The sequence below is a fragment of the Alligator sinensis genome, unplaced genomic scaffold, assembly GCF_000455745.1.
Source record: "Alligator sinensis unplaced genomic scaffold, ASM45574v1 scaffold140_1, whole genome shotgun sequence".
Lineage (NCBI taxonomy): Eukaryota > Metazoa > Chordata > Crocodylia > Alligatoridae > Alligator > Alligator sinensis.
The window spans coordinates 4,038,422-4,066,219 of NW_005841836.1; the positions used below are offsets into that span (position 1 = coordinate 4,038,422).

At 43.3% G+C, this 27,798-nt stretch overlaps 2 protein-coding genes across 5 annotated transcripts in view; one reads left to right on the forward strand and one right to left on the reverse strand.

Moving 5' to 3' along the window:
* The window catches only part of TRMT6 (tRNA methyltransferase 6), a 26,028-nt gene extending 14,578 nt beyond the window's left edge, over window positions 1–11,450 (reverse strand). Inside the window, exons 1-3 of the mRNA XM_006015433.3 lie at window positions 11,217–11,450; window positions 3,041–3,168; window positions 2,528–2,637 (exon numbers count right to left, since the gene is read on the reverse strand). Coding sequence (XP_006015495.1) covers window positions 2,528–2,637; window positions 3,041–3,168; window positions 11,217–11,419 — 441 coding nt within the window. The 5' untranslated portion in view covers window positions 11,420–11,450. The remainder of the gene's footprint in view (window positions 1–2,527; window positions 2,638–3,040; window positions 3,169–11,216) is intronic.
* A 107-nt stretch (window positions 11,451–11,557) lies between these two features.
* The window catches only part of MCM8 (minichromosome maintenance 8 homologous recombination repair factor), a 33,680-nt gene continuing 17,439 nt past the window's right edge, over window positions 11,558–27,798 (forward strand). Inside the window, exons 1-9 of one of the 4 annotated variants that reach the window (XM_025202139.1) lie at window positions 11,653–11,696; window positions 13,065–13,183; window positions 13,281–13,443; window positions 13,630–13,704; window positions 16,146–16,228; window positions 17,323–17,472; window positions 18,615–18,718; window positions 19,015–19,213; window positions 19,986–20,071. In XM_025202139.1, coding sequence (XP_025057924.1) covers window positions 13,308–13,443; window positions 13,630–13,704; window positions 16,146–16,228; window positions 17,323–17,472; window positions 18,615–18,718; window positions 19,015–19,213; window positions 19,986–20,071 — 833 coding nt within the window. In that variant the 5' untranslated portion in view covers window positions 11,653–11,696; window positions 13,065–13,183; window positions 13,281–13,307. The other 3 variants (XM_006015434.3, XM_025202119.1, XM_006015435.3) reach the window with 3 other exon arrangements.

Genomic DNA, 27,798 nt, shown 5'->3' on the forward strand with positions numbered 1-27,798 from the left:
CTGCTGGTCAAGGGGGAAAATGAGACATCCCTTTCTGTCTATAATGCTATTTAACTGCATATGTGAATTAAAGATACAACACAAATAAAGAATAAGACATTCTTTCCAGAATACCAATTTAAAAAAAAAAATAAAAAATCACATTCTGAGAAAACTGTTTCTTAGAATGGGAATTCTCTTTTCAGGGCCTAAGTGTCTAAGACTATGTGACCCCAATCTTAAGATGTGGCTCTGTAATATAAGTGAAAATGAATTGTTGCTAACTCTACCACTTAAGAGCATCATCATTGATTTAGGTAAAAAACTTGTTAGATTTTCACTTTGTTTGCTTTGGGCATTTGACAACGTTGTCAATAGACGGCATCATAGTTTTCCGCTGTATGACTGGATGGTTTCCTATTGTTAAGAGTTTCATAGAAAAGTACAAAGAGAAAAATACTCAGCCCCCCTCCCCCTCTATTATATATTTTACAAACACTAATAGAACGTGTGCTGAATCTGAATCTACTTCTGTTTTCCAACCAGTGACATGGATTTTAGTAATAATGTCACTATGATTTATTTTGGAAGAGAGAGACAGTAGTTTAAAGACCAGTTGAAATAGTTCATGCAATTTTTTCCAGAAAGAAGCAACCTATTCCAGGGCTCCTTATCCCATCCCTGCACCATTCCTCCTCAATTCTCTGTGCCATTTTCCCAGTCTCTTTGCCAAGCCTGCTCCATTTCTCCTCCTGCTCCTTGACCCCAAGTTCAAGTTCATGGACTCAGCATGGTCCACAGCAGCCCAAAACTGCAGTTATAGGGAAGCCCTGCTCAGCCCCAGGCTGCAATGTGCCCAACATGGATTGAATTTAACAAAGACTTTAGCTGTAAAATCTAGAAATCTCTAGTATGTGTAAATTGCAATTTTTCAAGGTTTAAGACACAGTCAAAACTGGGCAGTTTCATACTGGGAAGGCCATACATCCCTGATTCAAAGGCCAAACCCAGACCAAATTTCAGATGGGTGCTCCCAAAACTGGTGGTACAAGAGTCTGTCAGAGAAAGGGATCAACTTTTTTTTTTTTTTTTTTAAACACGGATACAAGGATACATTTTTCCCTAGCCCTGTTCTTTAGAATGGCTCACCTTTCCCCATAACATTCAGTCTGAGGCATACACCTTGGAATGGAAATTTTCAGACCAAAAGGTTAAAAATTAGCTGTTATAAGCAACCCATGACAGGATTTTGGCAGATATTTTATAACAGGCTTTTATAATGAACAATCATTAACAGGCAGTACTCAGTACTTGGTGGCTTCAGCTGAAAATGAGAGAAGCTGCCAGGTACAGACACATCAATGAAATGCTAACATGGAGCTAAGCTTTTCTGCAAATCTGTTCATAACGGTAGGTGGTGATCATTTTCCAAAGTCTGACTCTATTCCTTCCCTTCTTTAATGTGATTCAATGAAATTATGTCCAGAACATGTTTCTCAAAAATACAAGTTCACATTCAGGAATTCAGGAATTCTGTTTACTGATGCTAACACCCCAGCCCAAAAGGAATTCTGTAGCTGCACTTCAGAAAGCAAAGTTACTAAAATGAAGGAGATTTTTATTAGGTGGATTAAAAATATGGCACACATGGCACAGACAAGCTGTTGACACACTGGAAGGCAATTTTCTACCCCTGAAATGTCTTCTGTCTTTATGTGACAGAAGTTATGAAAGGTCTCACACTGATTACCACATTTTAGGAAGTGAGAAAACCAAAAATCAAAACAATGGGAACAGTGCAGAAGAGAATTCTAATTCCTTCAGCTCCATCTGTTATGAGGCAGGCAGGAAAGCAGGACAACAGCAGTAACCAAGAAGAAGACAGAGGGGTCTTGCAAAGAGAAATAGGAAGGTCATTTGACACAGCAATGAGCTCTTTTAGCCTCTAACCTCTATATAAATATAAAGATGACAGATTACTGGGTAAAAATACAATCCTCATTTCTTGCTCACAGCATGGTGATGATGAGGACTTCTCTAAGAATGCAAAATTAAGAATGTTTCATTTTAATATTTTTGGTGTCTAAATGCATAAAAGAAGATTCAATTACATTCCAGGTACCACAAAAAAAAGTGAATACTAGGCATTTATGTTCATATCTGTCTGTTTTCAAGACTAACACTCTCCTGTACCTCTGACCATTACATCGTGTGATCTTTAATATGTTTGCAAGGTACGAATGACATGTAATCTAATTTAAATAAAAACTTTAGCTGAATGAAAATGCTATGTAGGTTATTATATAAATGTTAACAATGTCCTACACTATAGTTCCTTAGATCTGTCTGCTATTTCAAATGCTGTAAGTACAACTGTCAATTAAAAAAACCTTAAAAATATATTGTCTAGGTAAAGGCCCATTTTGAGAAAACAGGTGGCGAATCCTTTGAACAGAAGCTATAAAGTTTATACAATTAAAAAATAATTCTGGCTCATAAACATAAACATCAGGCTAGCACAGAAATGACACCAAAACCTTAATGTTACCTGTCCTTTAATACCCTTGTCCTTCAAAGCCTTTATGTCATCATGTGTCAGTTTTTGAGATTTTCCATCGTCAACTATGTTACGATTATCTGTACCTGCTTCTTTAGTTTCTAAAGAAAAAGGATATAGATTTGAAATATAATCTAACTCTAGCTCAGGAAAAATGTATGGTTTTAGTTTTATAGAAATCAGATCTAAGGATGAAACCCACGGGCTTAGTGGTTTTGGGCAAAATTGCCTAAGCAGTTAAATAACATAATGAAGACCTTTGTCTGTTTTTACCCATGTTAAAGCTTGTTACCTTACATGAACATCAAAAATCTTTCATAACCTTTCAAAGAGTTAATGAAATTTTAGCATAGCAAAACAAAACATTCACTTTTATGACAGACAAGAAATAGCTATTATAAATTGACACAATTAGCAGAAAAAAAATTGCCACCTATCTTAGGTCTAAGAAGGAAAGTTTATTTAGCATTATTTTTTTCTTCACAGGTTGATCCCCTCAAGTACCTGTGGTAGGCTCTTCCATTTCTTTCTTTGGCTGAAGGCTCCCACCACTTGTTACTTCAAATGTAGTTCCATAAATATGTCCAATGGCATTATCCAGATAGAACCACTGCTTCTCAAAAATAACTTTTCTGAAAGAAATTTAAAAAAATAAATTAAAAACAATGCTTTCCATATCAGTTCCTCCAAGAGACTAGGAAATAAATGTATCAAATTTATAAATAAAACAGAATGAAACCCAAATTCAACATCCTTGTGGAAATCCTTGAAAGAAAACTGTAAGTGTGGTAAATATAGTGAGAGGCAAGAGTTTTTTGGGTGTTAACTTATTTCTTGCACTAACTACGTGGTTGGAATAAAGTCAGAATGCAAGGTGTTCTTCATCAGGTCCTGTCATCAAGGCTAAGTACAGACAGTCAAAAAGCCTGAGGCTGAATTGATTCAGTCTTTGCTGGTTAGTCAAAGCTGTGTAGATTGAACCAATAAGCAAAGAAACAGACATTCACTTTTGATTCTGGAAATGCAGCCACATGCCTGCAGAGGCCCAGACCAGAAGCCGGAGGACATCAGAGCACGGCTCCCTGCTCAACTGGAGCAGAGTTTGGGCCAAGGCTAGCCTGCCCACCCTGTGAGGGAGGGGATTTGCAGTGGAAGTACAAAGCATTCTGGGATGCTGGGGGACTGTGAGTTAACTTGAATCTGGAGGGGATCTGGGACAGAAGTTCAATAAAACAATTTAACCTAAATCAGTTAAGTCTGATACTAAATCCATCCACGCTTATCTTAAACCAGTCTCAGCAATTTTGAAAGCAGTTTATGTGCACTGAACTTCTGTTGTGTTACAGATTTGAACTGGTTTCCAATCACTTATACTGGTTTGTATGTACTTTCTGTCCCTAGCCCAAGAGAATGCCTTGTATTTGAAAGCTTGTCTAACTTTATCCCTATCATGCAGTTGGTCCAATAAAAGTCATCACCTCAAAAATGCCTCATCTTTCGCATAGTTCCCAGACCATCATGGCTACATCAGTACAACACTATGAGAACATGGTCAATGATAAAGCACTTTATTATTTTTTAAACTATTCACACATTCATTCTGAGATGAAACTGACTAGAAATGGAATGAAGCTGAAGGACCAGGAAAACGGATCCAAAAAAAGAAAGCAGGCATTTTTAGAAGAAAGATGTATTGTGCCCTTGAAACACACTGGTTGCCAGCACAGCTAGATGTAGTTCTGAAAGTCTCGAGTTAGGTTTTGGAAAAATAATTGGTTTAAAAGTGTCAGTGAGACAGCCAACGAAGGAATACGGCTGAAATATGTTGTGCAAGGGAATGCTGCTCAGAAAGGCATGCGATGAGTGGAAACTTGAAATATGCAAATTCTAGAAATCTTTGAAAGCATGAATGATGTATGCGCCCACGGCGACTGCCTGCAGGTGGCGGTGGCAGTAGTGTGGCGGTGGGGAGCTCCCACAGGCGGCCATGACAGTGTTGGTAGCTGCGGGGAGGGAGGAGAGGGTGAGTGGTGACCAGCCTCTGGTGCCACTGGCAGCATCAGCGGTGCTTTTTTCAGGGGTGCTCCCCCTATGCATTGCCAATGTTTGAAAGGTTATTTTCCAAAGACTTGGATAAAAAAGGTCTAAAGCTAGGGTGTCAAATTCATCCAATTCCACAGAGCCAAAGGGGCATAGAGCCAGTGTGCAGGCTGGACTGGGCCCGCAGACTAGCCCCACATGCTAGAGCCAATCCATAGGGCTGGGCTGGGCTGCGGTGTTGCATGTAGCACACATGCTCGTTTCAGCTGTATGCACAGCATGCTGCACTGCTGGCACTGGCCTGGTTCAAAGCGTGTGGGGCTGGTCTGTGGACCCAATTCAGATTGGCCCAGGATGCAGTGTGCAGAGCTGGTCCAGCATGAGCCCTAGACTGCCTATGTGCAGCACATGCCAGATGGGCTCCACATGCTGCATGCAGCATACAGGGTTGGGGCCAGCGTGTGCTGCATACAGTGCACACGTGTGTCTGGTTCTGGGCATGCCTGCATGCATCTGTTCTCTGTGTGTGTTTGCATGTGTGTCTGATTCTCTGTGCACATGTGGTTCTGTGTGTGTGTATGGTTCTCTCTCCTCCCCTTTTTTCTTTCTCTTCTCTTTTTCTCTTCCCCTCTTCTCTTTCTCTCCCAGCACAACATGCTCAATAAAAAAAGAATATCCAACCACAAAGATAGTATATGGTAGTATATGAAATTTTATTTATTGTCACCAGGTTTAGAATTTTTTGAAAACCTGGTATTTACTGTAGAAAAGCAGCATTTATGATTATTAACAATATTAATATGTAGTGTGTCCCGCCATGTACCCCCACCCATTTCGTTTTTCTGGTATGCCGGCACTCTAGCACCTACGAGGTAGACACTGCATTTTTTTCAGCACTCTGGCCAAAAATGTTGCCTACCCCTACTCTGAGTGATCTATCCCCTACCCCTATTCAGTATCCTCCCTGGCATATCCACCATTACTGGTTTAGAGATTACAGAGGAAACATCTCCAACCATTCCATTCAATAGTCATTAACAGATCTATCCTCCATTAATTTATCCAGTCCAGAACTTTAAAACTGTCTGCTATGAATTTCAGCAGGTGCCCCCTAGTTCTAGTATTCAACTAGCGTAATCTACTATTTAAAACAGTCGCACAAAAATAGAGGCTTACTGATCCAAGCAAATTTACCTGCCTATTTTTCTCAAGTGTTAATGGGGGTGAGGACGGGACGGGACGGGACGGGATGGGACGGTACTGGACTAACAATGCTTTACTTGTTCATCTTAAACACTTATGTACCCAAGGGGAGCAGGCAATTAGAATTTTGCAAGGCTGGTTAAATGTTAAAAAGGCTTGACATAACTTAAAAGAAAGGGAAGTTAATATAAATACTTGCTTGTGCGTCTTTAGACTTCCTGGTAATGATCACCTAAACAGAATCTCTAAGCCTAAAGTGTCAGATTCTCTTTGAATTTCCTCACTTACATCATAAAAAACCCGTAAAGTTTAATACCAAAGTTATTTAATCTTCCATAGCGATATTTATTCTTCTAAGCTCTTGAGTTTTCATTTATAGCCAGCATTTGGAGGAAAGGCTTCTGGAAATTGAATCTAAAGTCTAGGGACTTTGGAGATTTAATGAAAGATTTTAATAACTGTGTTGTGTAATGGCAAGATTATTTTTGAGTTCAAGCTTCCTGGCAAGTCTACAGAACACTGACCATAGCCTCCCAAGTCTGCTCTAGAGGAGATAGGTTGGAACATGGATTAGTGATGGGTTTAAACTTCCCTAGGACAAGTTTGGCAGTCTCCTGCTGGTCAGGTACTTCATCAAACACTTGAGCTTGAAGACGCTGGTCTTCCTTTACTTGAATTCTTTGATATCAATTAATGTTGCCCTCTAACATACACAACTCCACAGCATCCTCTGCTAGAACGGCAGGAGTCCAGAACACATACCCTCCCTCACAACAACTTGACCCACACAAAGATGTCCATACACCATAGTAAAAGGAGTTGACCTCCTCATGCCACCTGAAAAACAGTGAAAGCAGGAAAGCTCTCTCTGCATCATTAGGATGATGTCACTGTGTCTTCTTTAAAACACCCTCAGAAGGAAAGGGGTGTTGATGCTTCCTAATATAAATTGTTTTCTTGAGTGGAATTCAGCTCTCAGCCTCAGCAACTTTACACATATATAACAGACAGGAAGTGAAAACAAAGGACTTCTAAGATCCCTCTGTACCCAAGAATATGTCTTCATAAAAATGTAGCTGTAAGACCCCTGCCTTGGATTCTCTGTACAAAAAGCAACAGGTAGAATGTGTTCCTCTGTCCTGGCTGCCACTGCAGTCCAGAGAGGCTGTAGCAGCTGAATTTCTATCAGAGCAATCCCTGAGGCTACTCTTTCTTTCTGCAATGGTGTCCCTAAGCAATCCCATTGCCTCCTTAGTCTTGGTTATTGCCCCAAGTTCAGCATCAGAGCCAGGATGAACTGGTCTGCCTACTTCAGATTCAGCAGTTTGCTGCCAATTTATATTAAGAAAATTCATAGTTTACAACCACCAAGAGAAACTTAAAAAAAAAAGTTATGAGTTGACATCTGCAGAAATCAATTAGAGTTGCTGACAACAAAATTATACTGTGACAGTTACGATGGTTTTAATAAATATTTTAAAAGCCTCAACAACTTATTACAGGACTTTTGTATACAAGAGACTTAAACTGTGATTTGGGTGAGGCGAGGCAGGCCACCTACAGCTGTCGGGGGAAACAGAATGCAGGAGCTCAGTCCGCTGGCCCACACTAGGAAACAGTGTGACAAGAGAAGACAGGCAGTGCCAAACGTGAAGCCCGCTGGCTGAGCAGCTCTTCTCTGCCCTAGCTGAGCTATAGTGTGAGACAATAGCTCTCAAAGGCTTTCACCCTGTGGCCTGGCTCTGAAAATGCAGGCAGAACCTGAGAAATGGGGCTGAGAAAACCTCCCCTCAGTGGTGAGTGGTGTGTGTTTAAGGGTCCTGCTACACACATGTTCAACTGAAAGCTGGATAGAAACCAGCTATAGAGTTGGTACACCTTTTCCAGCACTAACTTGATAGCTGGTTGGCTCTTCTTAGAGCTGGAGTTATTTTTATCATGTGATAATTACTTTGCACAAGCGCCTGGTCTAAATTGCTTGCGCAATTCACCAGTTAAGTGTGTGATAATTACTTTGCATTAATGGCCAGTCATACTTTACATGTGCAGCTGGTTTAAATGTATTATGCCAGAGGTTTTCAACCTTTTTTACGAAGTGTACCCCTTCTGGTGGTGGGGGCCAGACCTGGAGTGGGGGGGGGAGGGGGAGGATCAGGGGAGTGGGAAGACTTATATGCGGCGCCACTGCCACCACACACTAAACACACTAGACGGTATTGTGAGGTGGTAGGTGGTGGTGCTCCGTCCCCGCCCACCCGCACATACCCCTAGGAGTACGCGTACCCCCAACTGACAACCCCTGTACTATACGATTAACCAGGTAATTGTGTAACATACTTAAGGTGTGGCAGGAGCCCTAAGCCATCTAATTTTTTTAGATGGTTTCCCAGGCCCTAGGGGTGCAAAGATAATGTTTTAAGCCCAAATCAACCATATAAAGCAGGGCTGTCAAACACAGGGTTCATGGGCTGGGTTCAGCCCCTGGAACCCTCCTGTCTGGCCTGGCAAGATTCCGGCAGTTGGGGGCAGGCAGCCTGTTGCAGGAGTTGGGGCCTTTGGCCTCCAACGGACATGTCTATTAGTGGACCCCGTTTGGACTCATGCTGCTGCCTGAACATGGCTGCATGCTACCACCCGGCCCTGGCTCTATGGCATTTGGGGCTGGCCCTGCAGATCTGGCTCAGAGCCTGGGGTGGGTTTGATGCCCCTTATACAAGTCTATATATGGTATGTTAGAATCTGCATTAAAAATCTCAGTCAAATCCTGAATCGCTCTCCCTTACGCTTTGCTGGTGGTTATTGGTCCAATCCAACCAAGTGATCAATTAGCGAGTCAGACCCTCTGCAAGGCTACAACTCAGCTCACGCTTTCACCAAAACAGTTTTTGCAGTTAGGTTTTACTCTCCCGCTGCTTTCATAAACAATTGTGTAGATCTGCCATCTATATCTATTTAGATCTATCTCTGTGAATAGACATTTCTATCTATGTAGATTATCAGATTACAACAATTGTGGTAGGCCAGCAGGAGAGTAAAACCTAACTGCAAAAACTGTCAGTGTTGTAGCCTGGCAGAGGCTCCCATTCACTAATCGGTGACTTGGTTGGATTGGACCAAGAACCACCAGCAAAGCACAAGAGAGAGCAATCCAGGATTTGACTGAGACTTTAATGCAGATTCTGATGGACCATCTATACACTTGTATCAGGCATCAAACCCACACCAGGCTCTGAGCCAAACCCGCGGAGCCAGCCCCAAGTGCTATCGGGACTGGGTGGTAGCATGGAGCCACATTCAGCCAGCAGTGCAAGTCTGGGGGGGGGGCTGCCAACAGTCATATCAATTGGAGGCCAGAGGCCCCAACTCCTGCAACAGGCCACCTGCCTCCAACTGCCGGTATCCTGGAGGACTACTGCCAGGCCAAATGGGAGGGTTCCAGGGGCTGAACCCAGCCCACAGGCCATTTTTAACAGCCCTACTTTAAATGGTTGATTTGGCTCAGAGCATTACAGGGTGGATAAAAATCAACCATTTAAAAGTAAATAAATAAATAGGTGGATTTTTTTTTAATTGGATTTTTAAATTTTTAAAAACCAATCAAAAAAAACAGATTTTTAAAAAAATGGATAAAAAATTAAAATTAGACTAAAAAAAATCAAGAACCGGATTTTTTATTTAAATCAGATTTTTTAGTGAAACGTATTTTGTTTTTCTAAGATGCTTTTTAAAAAAAATACACCTATATAAAAATAGTTTTAATTTAAGATATGTTAAAGCTCAAAGATATCATCATGGAATAAGGATTATAAAACTTCTAACTATTTACTATTTGAGGCAATATATTCAACTTTTTTAGAAGTTTTATAAATAGGTCACAACAGGCAATTAAATGCCCAATCTTATGGGGTTCTTAGAGGGTCCTCTATAGACTAGTAAAGATTAAAGAAAACTGCTCTACACCATGGGACTCAGTGCTTCAGTCTAGAACAGTGTTTCTCAACCCGTGGGTCACAACCCAAAAGTGGGTCACAAGAATATATGAAAGGGTGGCGAACAAACTTTAAAAATGGATTCTACTTTGAAGGAGAAAAATGTGAGAAAGTGTGGCTTTTCCCTTGCAGGCTGGCAGAGTTTCAGCCCGTGATGGGCCGCCTGGGGGCCCCCCCATACACCTAGGGTGGCCATCCTAGAGGACATCCCACTTGTCTGCTACTCTGTCCTCTATTGATATGAAACTGGATGACTTTATATCCTCTATAAAACAGAGGTTTTGTATTAATAGAGAACAGAGGACAATCAGACTGTCCTCTATGATGGCCACCCTACACACACCCACGCCTGTCCCATACACTAGGCGGCTGGGGGGCAGTGGGTCAGGACAGAGGGCAGTGTGGGGACTGGCCATCAACGCTTACAAATGGATCTTGGTACAAAAACAGAACCACCGGTCTAGAAGATCCCATTATGCATCTCTGTGATGCTTAGTTTCAGTTCTCAAAAAGTGGATTTCTGTCTCCAGAAATAACACCCTTATTAATAGCATTGTATGGAGATGAGAGAGAACAGATGTGATTAACCACCCACCCGCCCTATTGTCTCTCTGCACGTTTGTGTGCACAGTTAAGCACTTGCCTCTCTCTAAAAGGGCAAAGAAGTTAAATGACCAGAGGACTGCTGGGGGTGGAGTAGATCTGGGCAAGGAGGTGGTGCCTGGAGATAAATGCAAGAAGGGATGGGGCAGTAGAACCAGAAAAGAAACGTTTTGAGCAGAATTTTCCAGAAGTCTTGAGGGGTACAGTTCCGAGTATAGCCTCCTGTTGATTTAATGAGGGAGTGGTATGGTAGAAGGGAAAATCCTCACATGGCAGCAGGCTTGCCAGGCCATAAGAGAGACCCTGTTTGGAAATACTTCAATTAAGTTTATCTCAAACAAGAATCTACTTTTTGTAGAAAACAATGATTAAATCCAGGCTTCCCAAACAACTACTTAAATTGTGATTTAAACCAAATGCACTCTGGAGCATTATCCAATAATGTTTAAAATGACAGCTCTCCCCTCCTTCAGGATGAGGTGGGGGCAGGCCCCGCCCCTCCCCAGGCCCCACATTTTCTATGCTTCTATGGCACACCCCTAGCCCCCACGCATGTCCACAGAGACTCCTCCAGGGGGAGGCCAGGGGCTTCCAAGTGGGGGCGGGGAAAGACCACGAGGATGGGCGGGGTCGCACCTGATTGGTGGGCGGGGCACCACCACTGGAAACTTGGGGAGGGAGGAGGCCCCGCCCACCACCGCACCTGATTGGTGGGCGGGGCAGGCCCGTTAGAGACAAGCTCGGGGAAGAGGCCCCACCCCCAGCACAGCACAACGCAGGGGGGGAGGGCCCCAGCAGGGGCTGCCTCGTGGGCGGCGGGACAGGTTCGGATACCCCGCGCTCACCTCCGCTTCAGGATCGGCACCGCTTTGAAGACCTCGTCTCGCTTGAGCACGGCGCAGTCCCCCTCTCGGATGCGAACGCCCGGCCCCGTGCTTCCCTCCATGACCCGAACGGCTGCCGGTTGCAAGCACCGGGTGCACCCTCGTGCTCCTTCCGGCCAGCGCCCGCACTGCGCAGGCGCCGACAACCTCCCGCGAGCTCCCATTGGCGGAAAGGGAGGCCCGCAGTGCGCAGGCGTACCCCCGAGAAGCTCCACAGGGGGAGGGGGTAGCGTCACGTGACAGACAGCGGCAAAGCGAACCGCCTCCCCCACTTCGTCGACGGTGGCCAATGAACTTGAGAGGAGAGTCGCCGTGCGCCCATGGCAACGCGCGGGGGGCGGGACGCCGCCGCAAGCCGACCCTGTGATTGGTGCGGGCACCGGAAGCGGAAGGCGTAGTCACCCGGCGCCAAAATAGAACGGTGGTGGTGGAACCGCTCAGGTGAGGTGGTTGTTTTTCCTGTCTCCGTGCCTGTCCGTTACGTAAGGGGCAGGCGGTAGCGCCCGTGGCCCGGGCCGGGAAAGTGTGCAGCCGGGGTTCACACGAGAAACTCCGAAGTTGTGCGCAGGATCCTGTAGGGTTAGAAGCAGCGGTCTGCCCGGCTGGCGCCGCCTCCGATCTTCGCCCGGGGAGCAGGGCTAGGTAGAGTCTAGAGTGAGGGCAGCCTCATTCTGCCTGGGATGAAGTGCACTTGGGCTCCCGAGAGCTTGTGATGGCGGTATCTCCCTCTATGGGTAGAGCTGTCATCTATATTTATAGATCTGTCTCTGTCCATAGGCATCTAGGTCTACCTAGATCTGTCTCTAGTTAGATCTGGCCTCTTTATCCATACAGCTCTATTTCTATGTCTAGGTAGGGCTCTCATGTATTTATTTAGATCTATTCACATCTATGTAGTCTGTCTATGTAGATCTTCCATCTATATCTATGTAGATCTGTCTCTATGTGTAGATCTCTAAGTAGATCTATCGTCTATGATTGTAGATCTGTATCCATAAATATCTATGTAGATCTGTCTATATCCATAGGCGTCTCTATCTGCATAGAACTATCATCTGTGTTTTTGTAGAGCTGTCTCTATCCGCAGACACTGGTATCTTTGTAGAGCTATCATATATGTGCATATAGAGCTATCTTGGTCCGTAGACATCGATATCTATATGTGTATATGTAATATGGTTTCGTTAGTCTGTAAAGGAACGTGTCTACCTTGTCTTCTGAAAGTTTCCCAAGCGGGATCTCGAGTCTTCAGTAGTCAAAAGCCACCGCTCTGTCGTGACGTGAAAGGGTGCTGCAGCAGGCTGGCCTTGAAATGATTTATCTGGAGTTCCCATTTTCCTTAAATGGCAGATCATTTTTAGTTGTTGCCTTGCTGCCATTTGCACCATTCTCTCCACATTTGTTGAGGGACACACAAGATGTGTGAAAGACTTCTGAAAGACATGTCATCTTGTAATGAAATGTGACAGGAGTAGAGTAGTAGAGAACAGGAGAGCAGTGACTTCCATTTTCTCAAAGTGTGGCTTAGCTCTTAGACATGTGGGAAATGATGCTTTAGCATTAGCTCTTCCATCCCCTCAGGAGAAATTTAGACAACCAATATGGGCAGGCCCTTTTGACCTGTCATAGTGCAGGTCACATGCACACTTGGAGAGGTTCTGATTCCAGGCTGACCCTTCTATTCTGTGGTACAAATGAGAGGCATGTTTTGGGCCTGCAGTCTTCAATTACTATAAGCAGGTTGGGCAGCCCTCCAAAATTTCATTGCATTTACCAGACTAAAACCTCTTTCCTTTTCTGACAGTGCAGGCAGTCACAGTACTCCCACCCCCTCTTCTTTAGAGGAGTAAGGATCTTGACTTCTTTTTCCACAATTGAAATGATCCTGATTTTGTTCTTTTAATGTGACAGTTGGCTAAAGAAACCAGGTAATATAATTCTTTATGTATGTATATGTGTATATATATATATATGTATGTATATAACTCTCCATCAACAATCTTTTCCTTTTCTTTTAACCCACAGTTTGCCAATTCATTTATATGGCGTGAGATGAGCAGTGAATCCAGAGGAAGAGGGTATGGACGAGGAAGAGGCTTTCAAAGCTGGCGAGGAGGAGGAGGATGGCGAGGCAGAGGAAGAGGACAAAAAGGAGACTGGAAGGGAAATGCTGGGAAGGCTGGGTCTGGTGAGTTAATTTTACTCTTTATGTTGGAATAAGCAGAGTATTTTTTGGACAGCAGTGCCTATCCATCTACTATTGTGTGCAACAGCTACAGCTCTTTGCTTACTAGTCCTCTACAGTAATGCAGAATAGTCTGAGGTGTTGCTGTACCTATACTGCTCTAGCTAAACTTACTTTAATACTTTGCAGCCCAGCCTCGATTAATTCAGTCAACATTAGACCCAGTTACTCCATACAAAGGGTGGAAGCTGTATTTCTCTGAAGGTATGGATTTTTAATTAATTTTCTATAGGAAATGATTTCTGTTTATTTTCCTGGAGTTGAGTAAATAGCAAATAGATTAGAAAAATAATTCTCAAACTTTTTACATCAACAAGTCTCTTTTGATCCTCAGCGTTTCTCCCAACGGATCAAGCATTTGTACCCTCAGACTCGTAATTGAAAACACTATATGTGCATGTGTGGGGCTGGTGCAGTATGCAGACCAGCTGTAAACCATTTACTATATCTTTGTTAACTGCTGATGGATTGGCTGCAAATCATAATTGGGAAACCAGTGGACTAGAAAGTTGAAAAAATGAATGACTTCGTAGTTCATTCATAAAACCTTCTAATAATCCAAAGTGCAATAAAGGAAAATATGAATTAAACATGAAAATAATTTGATCCTTTAAAAAAATGGAGGAGCACAGAAAGAAACTCCTCTCCCTTTCTGTTCTTTCTTCCCCTCTATCTTGTCCTTTGACTGGACCTCTAGTTACTATGAAGTACTTCTTGGAATTTTCCTTTGAACCAGTGACTATATGTCAGATTGCACTTCAGAATCCAATGTGTTGGTACTTTTTTAAGTACTATGACAGCTACCAGAGAGAATCTTGGGGTGCGTGCACAGCCTAAAAGTGCTGGATAGTCTCACTCAAGGAAGTGCTCTTCAGAACAGAGAGACTGTTGGCCAGCATGGCAAGTGACTTTGTGTTGTTGTCTTTTATTCTCGTCCTGTGTCTAAAATCAGCTTGAATGAACGGGTAATTCCTGTGGGAGGTTTGAGTCTTGGAAACAAATCTGGCAAAATGGAAAATGCACTCTGTCTTCATCAGACTCTTGTCAAACCCAAAACAAAACATTGAACATATTCTGCTGACCTAAAACCAGATGGCTGTTCATGAACCATAATGGAATTTGTAGTCTACTGGAAACTTAGTTATTCACATGCATCACCTGTTGCACTTCTTTGGGTCCTGCCTCATAAGAATCCACCACATAGACTACTTTCTGCACCTCCAACTCTGAATCACCGTATTTATCTGAATCCAAAATAACTTTGGATATAAGCTACCCCCTGCCCCCCCCCAAAATTAGATTCTTTATATGGAAACTTACAAATTTATTATAATTTTCCATGTACAGAATCTAATTGGTGAAATGTCATCTTAAATTCATCCCCCGCTACTGTTGTGGCAGGCTAAGCAGAGGTAAAAGGGCCAGACCCCTGCTCTTTGCTTTCTTTGCCTGCCCCCACAACTCCTTTTCCCCAAACCTGTGCCTGCTGTCAAGGGCTGCATGGGTAGCCCCGCCCCTTGACAGGTGCCCCACCCCCTGGTCACCATCTTGGGACCAATGTCCCAGGGCCAGCACTGGTGGGGCCCAGAGCAGGGCACAGGCTGACGGTAGTCTGTGGAGCTGGACTGGGCTGCACCAGCAGGTAGAGGGGGGGAGCTGGCCTGGCTCCATAGAGCCCCTGCCAGCTGGGACCCCGTACCCCTGCAGCTCTACTCTGGGCCCTGCTGGCACTGGCCCTGGGACACGGATGCAGGCCCTGTTGCCCGACCTGCTCACTCAAGTGCCCCCCCACCCTGCAGCACAGGCGGGATGCAGCGCGCAACTCCAACCCCCTGCTCGCTGGCAGGGAAGGAGCTGGTGCCAAGTGCAGGAAAAGCGGCCCCTCCTCTGCCCCGTGCCCGGAGCTCCCTGCTGCAGCTGCTTGCAGCCTGCGCGGAGCTGTCCTGAGTAGGCACAGCCAGCCCCATGCAGGCTGTGAGCGGCTGCAGCATGGGGTGACAGCCATGGGGTAGGGGAGGGGACACTTTTCCCTGTGTTAAACTTGTCTCCTTTACTGTGAAGATTGATCTTCATGGCTGAAAGCATGTTATATAGGTCAGGAAAAAAAAAAGGGCTACTGAGGTTTCCTTTTCTGTCTCAGAGTACAAAAAAACGTAACGAGAAGAAACTATCACCCTTTTTAAGATGGGCATCCTAGATCTGTTCTTCTGCTGGGAAATAGTGCAGAATGTTGTTATGCAGTAGTCCTTTTGATTATAGCTAAAGTGCATGTATTATAGATTAACTGGTCTTCACCTGGCCTTCCTTTCTCACCTCACACTCCTTTCTCTTTTTCTATTTATTCTTTAAGGAGTCATTACAGTACTAGTTATGTAGTGATAAGCTCTGAAAAGAATTCCATCCAGTCCTTTGGAGGAACACATCTGTGCATGAGGGAAATATGAAAAAACTGCAGGGGCGAAGCACCATAGAGTTATTTAAATAATTACCTGTGTTTATTTATTTTTTCCAGCTAATATAGTTAATAATACATTTGGTTTCTACAATAAATTCTGGTTATATAAATAAAAGATACATGATGCTGCTGCTTTTGATTAATTTCTGTGTTAATTACTAATACAATGTGTATATATATATCTAATTAGCTTATGATGACAGCTCTCCTTTTGTCCAGAAGATTCGAGCATTTCAAAAGTTTTTCACAAGCCGCATTGAACTTTATGACAAGGTAAAAACACACTACTATTGCTACATTCAACTCTACTAAACTCTTGTATGTTTTGTTATGTATACTAGCAAATTGCCCATCAAGCATGACAGGGCGGGGAAGTGGGGGCAGGCGGGGACAGAGAGGTGCCTGCGTTGCCTCGGGTTGGGGTCTGGCTTCCCCCGATTACCTTGCTTGCCACCTTGTGTCCAGGCCCGCTCCTTCCTTTCCCTTCCCCGCCTGCTGCTTAGGGCCCAGACTCACTCCTCTGCCTTGCCTTTCCTTCCCGCCCATTGTTTTGGATCCAGTCTTGTCTCCCCGCCCCCACCCCTGCTTCAGGTGCAGACCTATACACACCCCCTCCCCCCCCAATCCCCTGTCGTTCAACTCTGTGCTGCTGCTGCTTCCCAGGAACAGGGAGGTGGAGGGGAGGGAGTGGGGTAGGGGAGCTTGCACGCGGCAGTGGTGGGGGGCCAGTCCCAGGCTGCTACCGGTAATCCCTCCTTCCTGTTCCCCTCCCTCCCTCTCCTCTTCCCTGCCACTGCCTCCGCCCTGCTGGCTGTTGTTGGAGTGGGGGGCCTGCTCCAACCCCTGGCTCCAAAGAGCAGGACCCCGGGCTCCAAGGAGCAGGGCCTGCTCCACCCCTCAGTCCCTGCTGTCATGGTGGTACTCTGCCATGTGGGGGGGGTTGAGGTCAGTGCTGTGCCACTGCCACCTCCAAGGAGCAGGGCTGAGGCAGGGCAGGGATGGGGGTGAGGTCAGCACTGCTGGCCTCAGCCCCCCACTCCATCCCCTTCATTAAGGTGGTGCTTCGGTCCCCACTGTGCCCCTCTGCCTCCAGGGAGCAGGGACCGGGGTGGGGAGGCGAGGCGAGCATCAGTCCCCGCTGTCATGGCAGCACTTCACTATGTGTCTCTGTCTGTGCAGAGCACTCTGATTGGCTGCTGAGACAACCAATCAGAGTGCGAGTAAAGCATTACAGACAGACAGACAGACTAAGGCTTTTATAATATTAGAATTTCAATTAAAACATCTCAAGAATAATAAGTAAAGCTTTTCACATATTTTTGTTTTAACCTGAAATGAAATTGTTTCATAACTAAATGTTTTATTAGGATGAAATTGAAAGAAAAGGAAGTATTCTTGTGGATTATAAAGAGCTGATCGAAGATAAAGATTTAATTGAGTTTATACCAGATATATCAAATGAATTAAGAGATATGCCTCAGAAAATATTGGACTGCATGGGTCTAGCAATACATCAGGTAAATATGGGTTTCAAATGGATATTAAGTAACTACGTCTCAGTATTTTCAAGTAGTTATCGAACTGATAAATACTTTTTTAAAATAATGTTGTTATTAAAGAATACTAACACTGAAGTGTTGGGATATCCAAAGTTGTTAAACACACATGAATATATTGCAGTGTTAAACTGACTGATTTGGATTTATTGAGCTAAAAATACATGTGTATCAAGCTTCTTGGGCCAGGAATTTGACCTAACTAATAATTATTATAGTATGACAAGCAGTGTCAGAATAAAGTCCTATTTCTAAACAGCTTTTTTTCCTGATTTATAAAAATGTATTTCTTCACTGAAAAAAATCTTTTTCTTCTCCACTCTTTGTGTACCTTAAAATCGTATTTTTATAATATTTTGGTCTTCTCTAATGCTTCATGGCTGATGAGCTTGATATTATTCAATCATTTTGGTCAACTAGATTGATAATGTCTCTGTGGTGCATGGAGCTACTATTCCCAATGTATATATTATTTACTCATCACATGAGCAACTAAGTTGCAGGTCTTAGAGGACTTGCCCAAGGTGACACATGAGGCCCATGGCAAAGCAGTGAATAGACCTTGGAATTCCTACCTGTTGCGTTGTAAAGTCCTATATCTTGAAACAAGTAGTTTCTTGCCATGACAGCAAACATGCCGACGGGTATGCTGACATTAACTGTACTAATACATACATTTCAGAGGTTACTTTTTATGAAAGCAAAGATGCTCAGCTGGATTTAAAATACGGAGGGAAAATGAATGGTTGTCAAATGGAAAAGTCCAGATCACTAGAATTTTCTCCATTTACTTATTTATTAGATTTACATCCCACTCTATCCTTAATGCAAAGAGCAGCTTACAATAAATAAACACCCCACAGAGAGGATTCCACAAAATACCCACCTTGATGTTCAGTGAGGTCTTCAGCAGAGTTAGGTAGAGGTTTTATCCTCCAGGATATCATGACAAAGCTAAGTGGCTAATGTGCTATCAAGCAGAACTTTCAGAAGGAGAACATCATGTTAAATGGGACCACTGTAAAAACTTACTTTTCAACATTTTTGTAACCCATTAGCTTGCAGCTGTCCTTTCCTAGACTAGCATTTTTTTTTCTATCTAGGTGTTAACTAAAGACCTTGAGAGGCATGCAGCTGAACTGCAGAAGCAAGAAGGATTGCCAATTAATGAAGAACCTATAATCAATGTGCCACATATTAATGCAAGGTTAGTTTCTTTGAAATAAAAGGTGCAGTAAACGAGTGGAGTGCCTCAGTGGCTCTGTACAGCTGTTTGCTATGTCTCTGTATGCCTCTGACTAGTTGGCAAACCCTCCTTTTTGCATGAGTATTAGGAACTTAACCCTGCAAAGTATCCAAGATTACAATAAGCATAAGGCTGATCCTTTGATAAACACTTTCCTCTGGCTATGTTCTGATTTACTGCACACATTTTTAATAGATTTTAGTCCTTCATTTAAGAGATAATAAGACTTAAATAAAAATGTTGACATTTCATTTTAGGGTGTACAACTATGACCCATTGACACGACTGAAGAATGTTCGGGCTAATTGCTATGGAAAATATGTTGCTTTGCGTGGTACTGTTGTCCGTGTCAGTAACATTAAGCCTCTCTGCACCAAGATGGCTTTCATATGCAGCACGTGTTTAGGTGTTCAGTGTCTTTCACTGCCAGATGGAAAATATACCCTCCCCACAAAGGTAATATAAAATAACTTTGTCTTAATTTTATTGTCAAGAAATAGCAACAATATTTAAAGAAGAATGAAAGGAATAGAAGATTTCTGCAAGTTAAACTAAGTTACTGGCACATTAAAAAAAATCATGTGTCCCACTGTTACTCTAGATCTTCACTATGTTGAAGTTGCAATTAAATAAAATTTGGTATTGAAATGAAAAACTATAATATAGGAAATGCCAGAAATACAGAAAGGAGTTCTCTCCTCTTCTCCCCCAGGTTAACCATTTGGAAGGGGCTTTTCAGGGCTTTCTTTGATTGATTGGTTACTTTGTTGACTTGTTTGTTTTTCAGCTTGTTTAGTTTCATTATTCCTAGCTTTAACATGAGTCCAGCATGCACATGTGTTTCTAGCTAAAGAAGTATCTTATTTGACCAATTGAATAATTATCTCCTCTGAACACCCAGAAGATACAGGGAAATAAGTGGAGAAATGGGGTAGTACAAACAGACTATGTTTTCTCTAATGAGCAAGAACTACATGATATAAATCACTGTTTGCATGATAATTCTCTGTTAATCATACCCACTTTAGTTAATGGTTCTAATCTTTGCAAGTAGTTTCTTTAACTATAGATTTTTTTCCCCCTGATGTGGTTTATGAGCTGCATATAGAGTGTACTGATTTTTACCCCCTCCCCCTAGCCTTGGAATCAAATATTGTAATTTAAACTGTGCAGTAAAGAGAACTATTTTCCTTAACTCAGACCTGATCATTAATTAATCCTGTTGCAGTGTCCTATTCCTGAATGCCATGGCCGATCATTCACTGCAGATAGAAGCTCTTCTTTAACAATTACTGTGGACTGGCAGTCTATAAAGTAAGTGGCCTTTTTAAGTAAGTGTGTATGTGTTCAAAATTTCATTTGGTTTAATAGATGTGAAAAAAGCATACTATCTTGCAATAATTAATATGTAGCTCTGTTCATTGTGGGGAAACATAATCAAAAGAATATATTACAAAGGAATTGTTTCACCCAAATGCTGCTACACTTTATCTATGTCCTTATTCAGTATACTAGGTTAATTCTACAGGTGCACCAATATATTGGTTCATAGCGTATCAGCACCAATAAAAGGAAAATTGACATTATCGTCAATCTTCTTTTTTTTACCAATGTGTCTGATAATGTCACTGATTAAATGCTGCATCCATGTGCACAGCTGCTGCATGTGGCCAGGAATCCAGCCCGGCAGTGTGGAGAGCAGTGTCCGGAGGGTAACTCAGTGTGAGGGAGGGAAAGGGCTGGGGTGGGGTGGGGTGGTAAGGACAGATCACAGCCCCCACAGCGAGGGAAGGAGTGGGCCTGGGGCAGGGACAAGTGCTGCCCAGCCGGGGTGGGACTTGGGACTGAGCAGCGGGTGGCTCGTGGAGAATGGGAAGGGGGGCAGCTTCCGCCACGACTTGCGTCCCCAGGGAACGTACGGGGGTGGGGTGGGGCGTGTGCTTCATGGATTTGCCCCAGTGGCCATCCTGGCCTTGCCCCATGCACAAAGCTAGGGGGCACATGTCGTCCCCCATGCCTCCTCCAGGGTGCACGTAGCGTGGGGAGCCAGCCCTCTCCTCCCCATCCCCGGATGAGTCACCCAAGCTGGTTCCAATCAGCCCAACTCTCCAGCCTGTCCACATCTGCCTGTATCTGCAGCCTACCTTCAAGCATGACCACACTCCCCCATAGCTTGCCAGTGAGCTCCTCATCCCCTCATCTAAATCATTGATAAAGATGTTGAAAAGCACGTGACAAGCACGGACCCCTGAGGGACACTACTGGTCACTTCTTGCCAGGACGACACAGATCCGTTTATAAGAACTTTCTGGGTCCTACCTTGCAGCCAGTTTCCTACCCACCTAACCATTGAGCAGTGAAGCTCAAAATCCTCCAATTTTCCTGTGAGAACATCATGGGATACCAGATCAAAGGCCTTTTGGAAGTCTAGGTTTGTAATGTTGACCTTCTTTCACATCCAGTGGTGAGACTGGCTCTTTCCTGTGCCCTGCCCCAGCTGGGCAGCACCTACCCCAGCCCCACTCCCTCCCTCCCTCACCATGAGGGCCTCGATCTGCCCCCGCCCCATGCCCCTTCCCCCCACAACAGACTTATCAGCTGGACGTTGCTCCAAGCTGCCAGGCTGCATATCAGCAATCGGATTGGTTTTAGCTAGAATGTCTAGTTAATAATTGGCCATCAGTATCAGCCCAAAAAAGTCTTTATCAGCACACCCCTAGTTGATTCAGATTCTTGGTTATGGCTTCACTGTGATGGTCATGCTCTAAATGTGACGGAGAATAAAGCTGTATGAGCAAAGTTGCATTACTCTGTAAACTGTCAGAATTGAAGGTTATATAAATTGTAGTAAATTTTAGGGTTAAGTCTTCACAGTTTAAAGTGGACCTGAATTGGGAAATTATTTATGGACATGTGATTTATTACTGTTCATTAGCTGTCTACATCTAATCAACGAGTAAACATTTCTTAAATTATGAGCTCTCTTTGTTAGGGACTCTTTCATTGTTTATATAGAGTCTAAAAACAATGAGACTCAATTATTACCTCAATAGAAATAGCATGATTTTAAGGGGTTAGTTCTAGTCTGAAATGATTATAATTATTTCTGGAGCTGATTATTCACAGTTTCTTTAGAATAGATGGAGAATTATGCCTTCTCTCAGCAATGACTGATGTGTTGAACTTGGACATGCTCACAAGTTGACTTGAATGGTACTATTGAAAAGGTAAAAAAAGTGGTCCCCATTAAGTCATTTTTAATTAATGTGATAAAAGACTGAGAAATGTATTCAGGTATCAAAGTGCATCTGCAAAGGATAGCAATCATGGTAAGGAGTGGGGGTTTTAAAAGCCATTGTGGCTAACCCAGCAAAGCTGAAAGAGTTAGCATCTTGCTGCTGTTCTGTGTGGGGAATAACTGGGCTTAGAAGGAAGTCATAATTAGGACTTCTGGTCTGGGGACTGGGTAAGCAGTGGCTTCTAAAAGATGTCAAAACTAAAAGTAAGGGAGTTGATCACTTGGCTCCAACAGGATGTGGGGAACCTCTATATGCAACTCTTCCCTTCCCCAGAACTCAACCCTGTTAAGACTTCCCTAGATGAAAAGTGGTTTCAAAGTAAGGACTAAGGCTCTGCATAGTCCTAGGTCAGAAAACTGTATGTGGACTTCTTTTGTTCATAGACAAAAGAACCTTGTTTTGGTCTGATCTTAGGCTAACTTTAGGCTGATTTTTTAGGGTAATCTTAGTCAAATGTTCCATGCACCTCCAATGGTTTGTGCTTCCTGGAATCAGCAGCACAGGAAGACTTCATCTGTGCAGTCCCACGGGAAGGAAAGTGCTGAGGCAATAAAGATGGTACCCCATAATTCATATTTAGGATCATTTTCCTAAAGAGATCCACTTTCTTTCCTCGCTTTCATTGTACTAGCAATTTTTCCAGTATTATAGCAGTGTTTATTCTGAAGAGTTTGTGATGTTCCTTTCCCTTTTTAGCAAACAACTGGATGAACAAACAGTGTAATTTCAGTTTAGAGTCCCAAGACTTCAAGTTCATGGGATCATAGGAAAGTAGGGCTGGAAGGGACCTCATGAGGTCATCTGGTTCAGCCTGCTTCTCAAGGCAGGATCATCCCTGACTAAATCATCTCAACCAAGTGTCTAACCTGCTCCTGAAAGTTTCCAAGCATGGAGATTCCACAACTTCACTAGGTAAACTGTTTCAGTTTCTGACCACCTTCATAGTCAGGAAGTTCTTCCTAATCTACAACCTAAATTTCCTCTTCTGCCCCATCTCCATGTTTTTTAAAATCATCTTCAGATATTTGAAGATTTGCCATGAAATCCCTCCTCAGTTTTTTCTTTTCTCCAGACTAAATAATTCTACTTCTTTCAGCCTTTCCTTATACATCATACTTCTCAGGCCTCTAATCATTTGTGTTGCTTTCCACTGAACTCTCTTAAACATGTCCACATTTTTCTTCAAGTGTGGGACCCAAAATCAAACACAGTACACCAAGTGAGGAGGCTTCACCAGTGCTGAATAGAACAGAAAAAATTACTTCTCTTGATTTGCAAGTGATATTCCTGTTAATACAACCCAGGATGCTGCTGCTCTTTTTGCAATGAGAGCACACTTTTGGCTTATGTTTAAGCTTATGATCCACAGTAATTTTCAGGTCCTTCTCTACCATATTACAGCCTAGCCAGTAATTTTCCAGTCTGCATTTGTGCATGCAATTATTCTGTCCCAAGTGCAGGACTTAGCGCTTGGGCCTTGTTGAATCTCCTCTGATTGATTGACTGTAGGCCATATTTCCAGTCTATTCAGGCCATTCTGGATCCTAGCTCTACTCTCCAGAGTACTTGCAACTCCACCCAAGTTGGTTTCTTCCACAGATTTGCTAAGCCTCCACTGAATCCCATTATCCAAATCATTAATGATTACATTGAACAATACTGGATCCATGACAGACCCATGGGGAGCCCCACTTGATACCATCTCCCAACTAGACATCGAGCCATGGATGACTACTTGTTGAGCATGATGATCCAACCAGTTTTGTGTTTACCTTACAGACTTTGGTCTAGTCTGTATTTCCTTAGCTTGTTAAGAAAAATGTCATAAGAGCTGGTGTCAGCAAATGGCAATGCTTTCCCTCCTGAAGAGCCACATATATCCTTTGATGGTGCTGTGACATGGAGAGTACAGATCACGACTATAATAAGCCTGCCCAGCCCCCAGCTATAGGTCTACAAGTCCTCAGTGGCAGAGCAGGCAGAAGAGGATGTTAGAATCTCAACGGCTATAAAGGCAGATGAAGACTGCAGCAGAATAAAATCTCCAGTTTTGGTTCCTTACTATTGGATTAAGGTCCTGTCCATGTTAAGAACTGTATGGGAGCTGATGTGCAGCACTTTCTCCATGATAAAAGGAATCATGCACAGGTATATTCCATGAAAACTACTTTCCCAGAACATTTTTCAAGCCCTTTAGCAACCAGCTAGTGATGATGAGAGCAGGATTTTGAGGTATGGAAGCTCCTGGTCATGAACTGGCATGTTACAAGAAGGTCATCTAGCACTTGGATGAGGACAGGAGTATGATTCAACAGTTGTAACTGACTGAACAGCTCTCTTCAGAATCCACTCTACTCACTCCACAGGAAGAGGGAGGTAGAAAAGGTGCCCTAAGCATAGCATCTCTACCTTCTTTTTGACTAGATAACCATGTCCAATGGGATCACCTTTACTGCAGTCAAAATCAATGAAGGCACACATTTGAAAACACGTGCCCTAGTTGCAGCAGAGCCTGTTAATTCCATATTGGCCTCATCGCCCATCTATGGACCCACAAATAAGACAGTCATGGAAGACAATCATCCTTGATGGTGAGGGATTGCTGAAAAAGAAGAATCATACAAGGAAATGAAGTTGATATTCTGCATCCAAATTGTACAGGTCGGTATTTAAAAACTATAAAATAGGTGGTAGCAAAATTTAAGAGTCACTTTTTTTTAACATACCTCATTTTTTCTATTGACAAACCTTCTAAAATTATTTTAATCATAGTGCTACAGATTCTTGAGAATAGCACTAGAGGGTGCTGTTAAAACTGTAAAGAAGAGCTCAGAAATCTGTATCTGTAGTGAATAGAGTTCAAAATCTTACCCCAAAATGGGTCTGAATTTTGCAGCAAAGGCCTCTTTCTAATTGCATAGCTTATTACACTGGATACAATCTGTTATTGTTTTGCCTTTGGACATCTCTGAAATCGTCTTTTGACGTTCATGACATCAGGTCCAAACCATACTTTTCATATTCCAGGCTGTTACCTCTACCCTGTTAGATGGGTGTAAAACTTAGATGATGCATTGGAAAAACCTGAAAGCTTTGGAATGTTACCATTAGGAATGCAAATGTCTTTGGAAAATCCTTCAAATCAATTGGAAAAAATGGTGAGTTGAACGCCAGTGTTCTGGCTTAAGTAAATACCGCCAGCATTGAAGCCATGTTTATATGACACAAGTTCTGTTGGATAGGGCATGTCATAAGGATACCTGACAACTGGCTCCCAAAACAGGTTCTGTAGTCCCAACTCACCAGTGGTCACTACTCAGGATGGGCACAAGAAGAGATTCAAGAACACCTGGAATGCCAATCTGAAGAAATACAATATTAACATGAATACTTGGGGGACTCGAGCACTGAATTGTCCTCAGTGGTGCCGTGATGTACACCAAGGCACTGATCTTTCTGAGCAAGCTCACCTCACTATCCTTCTTCCCAGAACTTTGCCATGTCCACAGTCAAACGCAGATTTTGAATGGGCCCCCTCAATCATCTATGGACTCACCGATAATGTCTGTAATTACCGGAAGTGTTTCCTCCTCATATCAAGAGACCACATGCTAGATTGCATGCTAACTAGAATGAACAATTCATTTAACTTACCTTTTTTATAACAATGTATAGGTGAAATAGCCAGCTGTTATGTACGACTCAAATGCTAACGTATTTAGGGGTGCTACAACTAAACTCCCATTGAAGTCACTGAATTTCTCTCTTCATGAGGGCTGCAGGGTTTTAGGCCCTTAATTTGGAAATATTCTGATGATAAATATTTCATGTTTTTTCTTTATACCGCATAATCTTTATTATCCTGTGTACTTGCATATGAATTCTTATCATCACCGGCCCCAGAATCCTTCTATCAGGATCCCTCCATTCTGGCGGCCTACCCCGCCTTCATTCGGCTATCTAGCTTCCTGAAACTATTTTCCCCTCTCACGTGTGGTCCCCCTGGGACCTTTGGCTACCAGCCCTGGCCCACCTCCAGGCCAGTCGGGACCCCAGGCCCCTGGCTCTTGGGCATCCCTCGCGGTGGGCCCCTGGCCCTTCTGACCCTCCTGGTCCTGGCCCCAGCATGGACCAGTCGAGGGTTCTCTCTCGATCAGGTCCGAGTCTCTAGTCCTTCTCTCTCTCCAGGGGGCTGCCCTCCGGGCCCTACAAACAAAGGGGTTACCCACCCGGTGGTGGGGTCTAGGGGTTAAGGCATCCCAGCCCACCTTTCACCAGGGTGGTAACTGGCCTGGCATTTCCTGGGGGCTCCCGTGCCACTGGGAGCCCCACCAGGCCACCCACTCCCAGCAGGATGCAGTTTTAGGTCATGCCCAGGACCAGGAGCCTCGTATCTTTCCCCTACAGCTCCTCCCTTGCCTCCAGATGTAGATCTGCAGCCCTCCGGCCAGGCGATGTTGTTGCCTGGCCGCTAGCAGTCGAACCGCACTTTTTATATGGGCAGCCCCTGATCCCAAAATGGCTGCCCTCATCCGGAAGCTGGCAGCTGTTGGCTCCAGGCCCTTAAAGTGGCAGGTACCACCAGTGCCCTGCCACAATCACCATGGACTTTTCAGTTTTTCATAGACTGAAGTGAAGGTTATTAAATGAATATTGTTCAAAGTGGATGAAAGTTGGATAATACTCCTTTGGAATATAAAAAAAAAATAGTAGTAGAGTTTCATTAGACTACATTGTGAATCTTGTCTTGTATTTCAGTAGTATTTCCAGCTTTAGGCAGGAAGAATATCTTTTTTTGTTAGTACAAAATTGTGTTTTTCAGGAAAGCAAATATGGAAAACAAGTGGTTCTTAAAACGTTCCTGTTGGTCTGACTCTTTCTTTGCTTGGTCATGACCCAAACTTCTTTTTAACAGTAGAACAATTTCAGGAAGCTGCCTTTTTGGGTTAGGAGACGGACATAAAACTGGTCACAGTTCATTGTTCTGCCAGTATCCAGGGGGGGATGCAGTGGTACAGTTAGACCCTCCCTTTGATTCTAGTCCACCCAAATTTTAAAGCCAACTGCTTGGCAGTAACACTAGCATTTCTATTCAGGCAGCAGTGATGGAGTCACTTGACTTCATGGCTCGTTCTAAGTCTACCTGATCCCTTCTAAACTCTTCATTCCATAGGTTTTAATGACCCTCTCTCCTTTTTAATGGTCCTGATGCTGTGCTAATCAAACCAGCCTTTCTTCTGCAATGCAGCTGTGTGTTAGCTGCTCCTGGTAAAGTAGCTCCTATTTCACAACCCTGAAGACTTTTTCATTCTAGGTAAAAATATTAACTCAAGTGTGGAAACTAACTCAGATGCAGACATATCTTTCAGTGAAGCATGGAATATATCATCAGGATGTTCAAGAAGGCTAGAATTTGAGTTATAAATCTGAAAAAAGAGATTTACATTGAATGGCTACAGGACGAAGGAAATAATATCTTTTTATTGTTTGTTGTATTTTCTACATAATATATAATATAGCAAATTACTGTACATTCCATTAAAGTTCTAATTGTTTTTCCTTAAGTCTTAAACTGAATAATATAACCCTGGACCCCTAACTTATTAGTAAAGCTTCTCATTTCTTCTTAAGTGGAGAAAAATATGTTGTTTGAGGAAAAAAAATATATATCATGAGGCACCACACCATCTGCACCCCACTTTTCAAAATCTTAGATCTGCTCATGCCAGTATCCCTGTATGT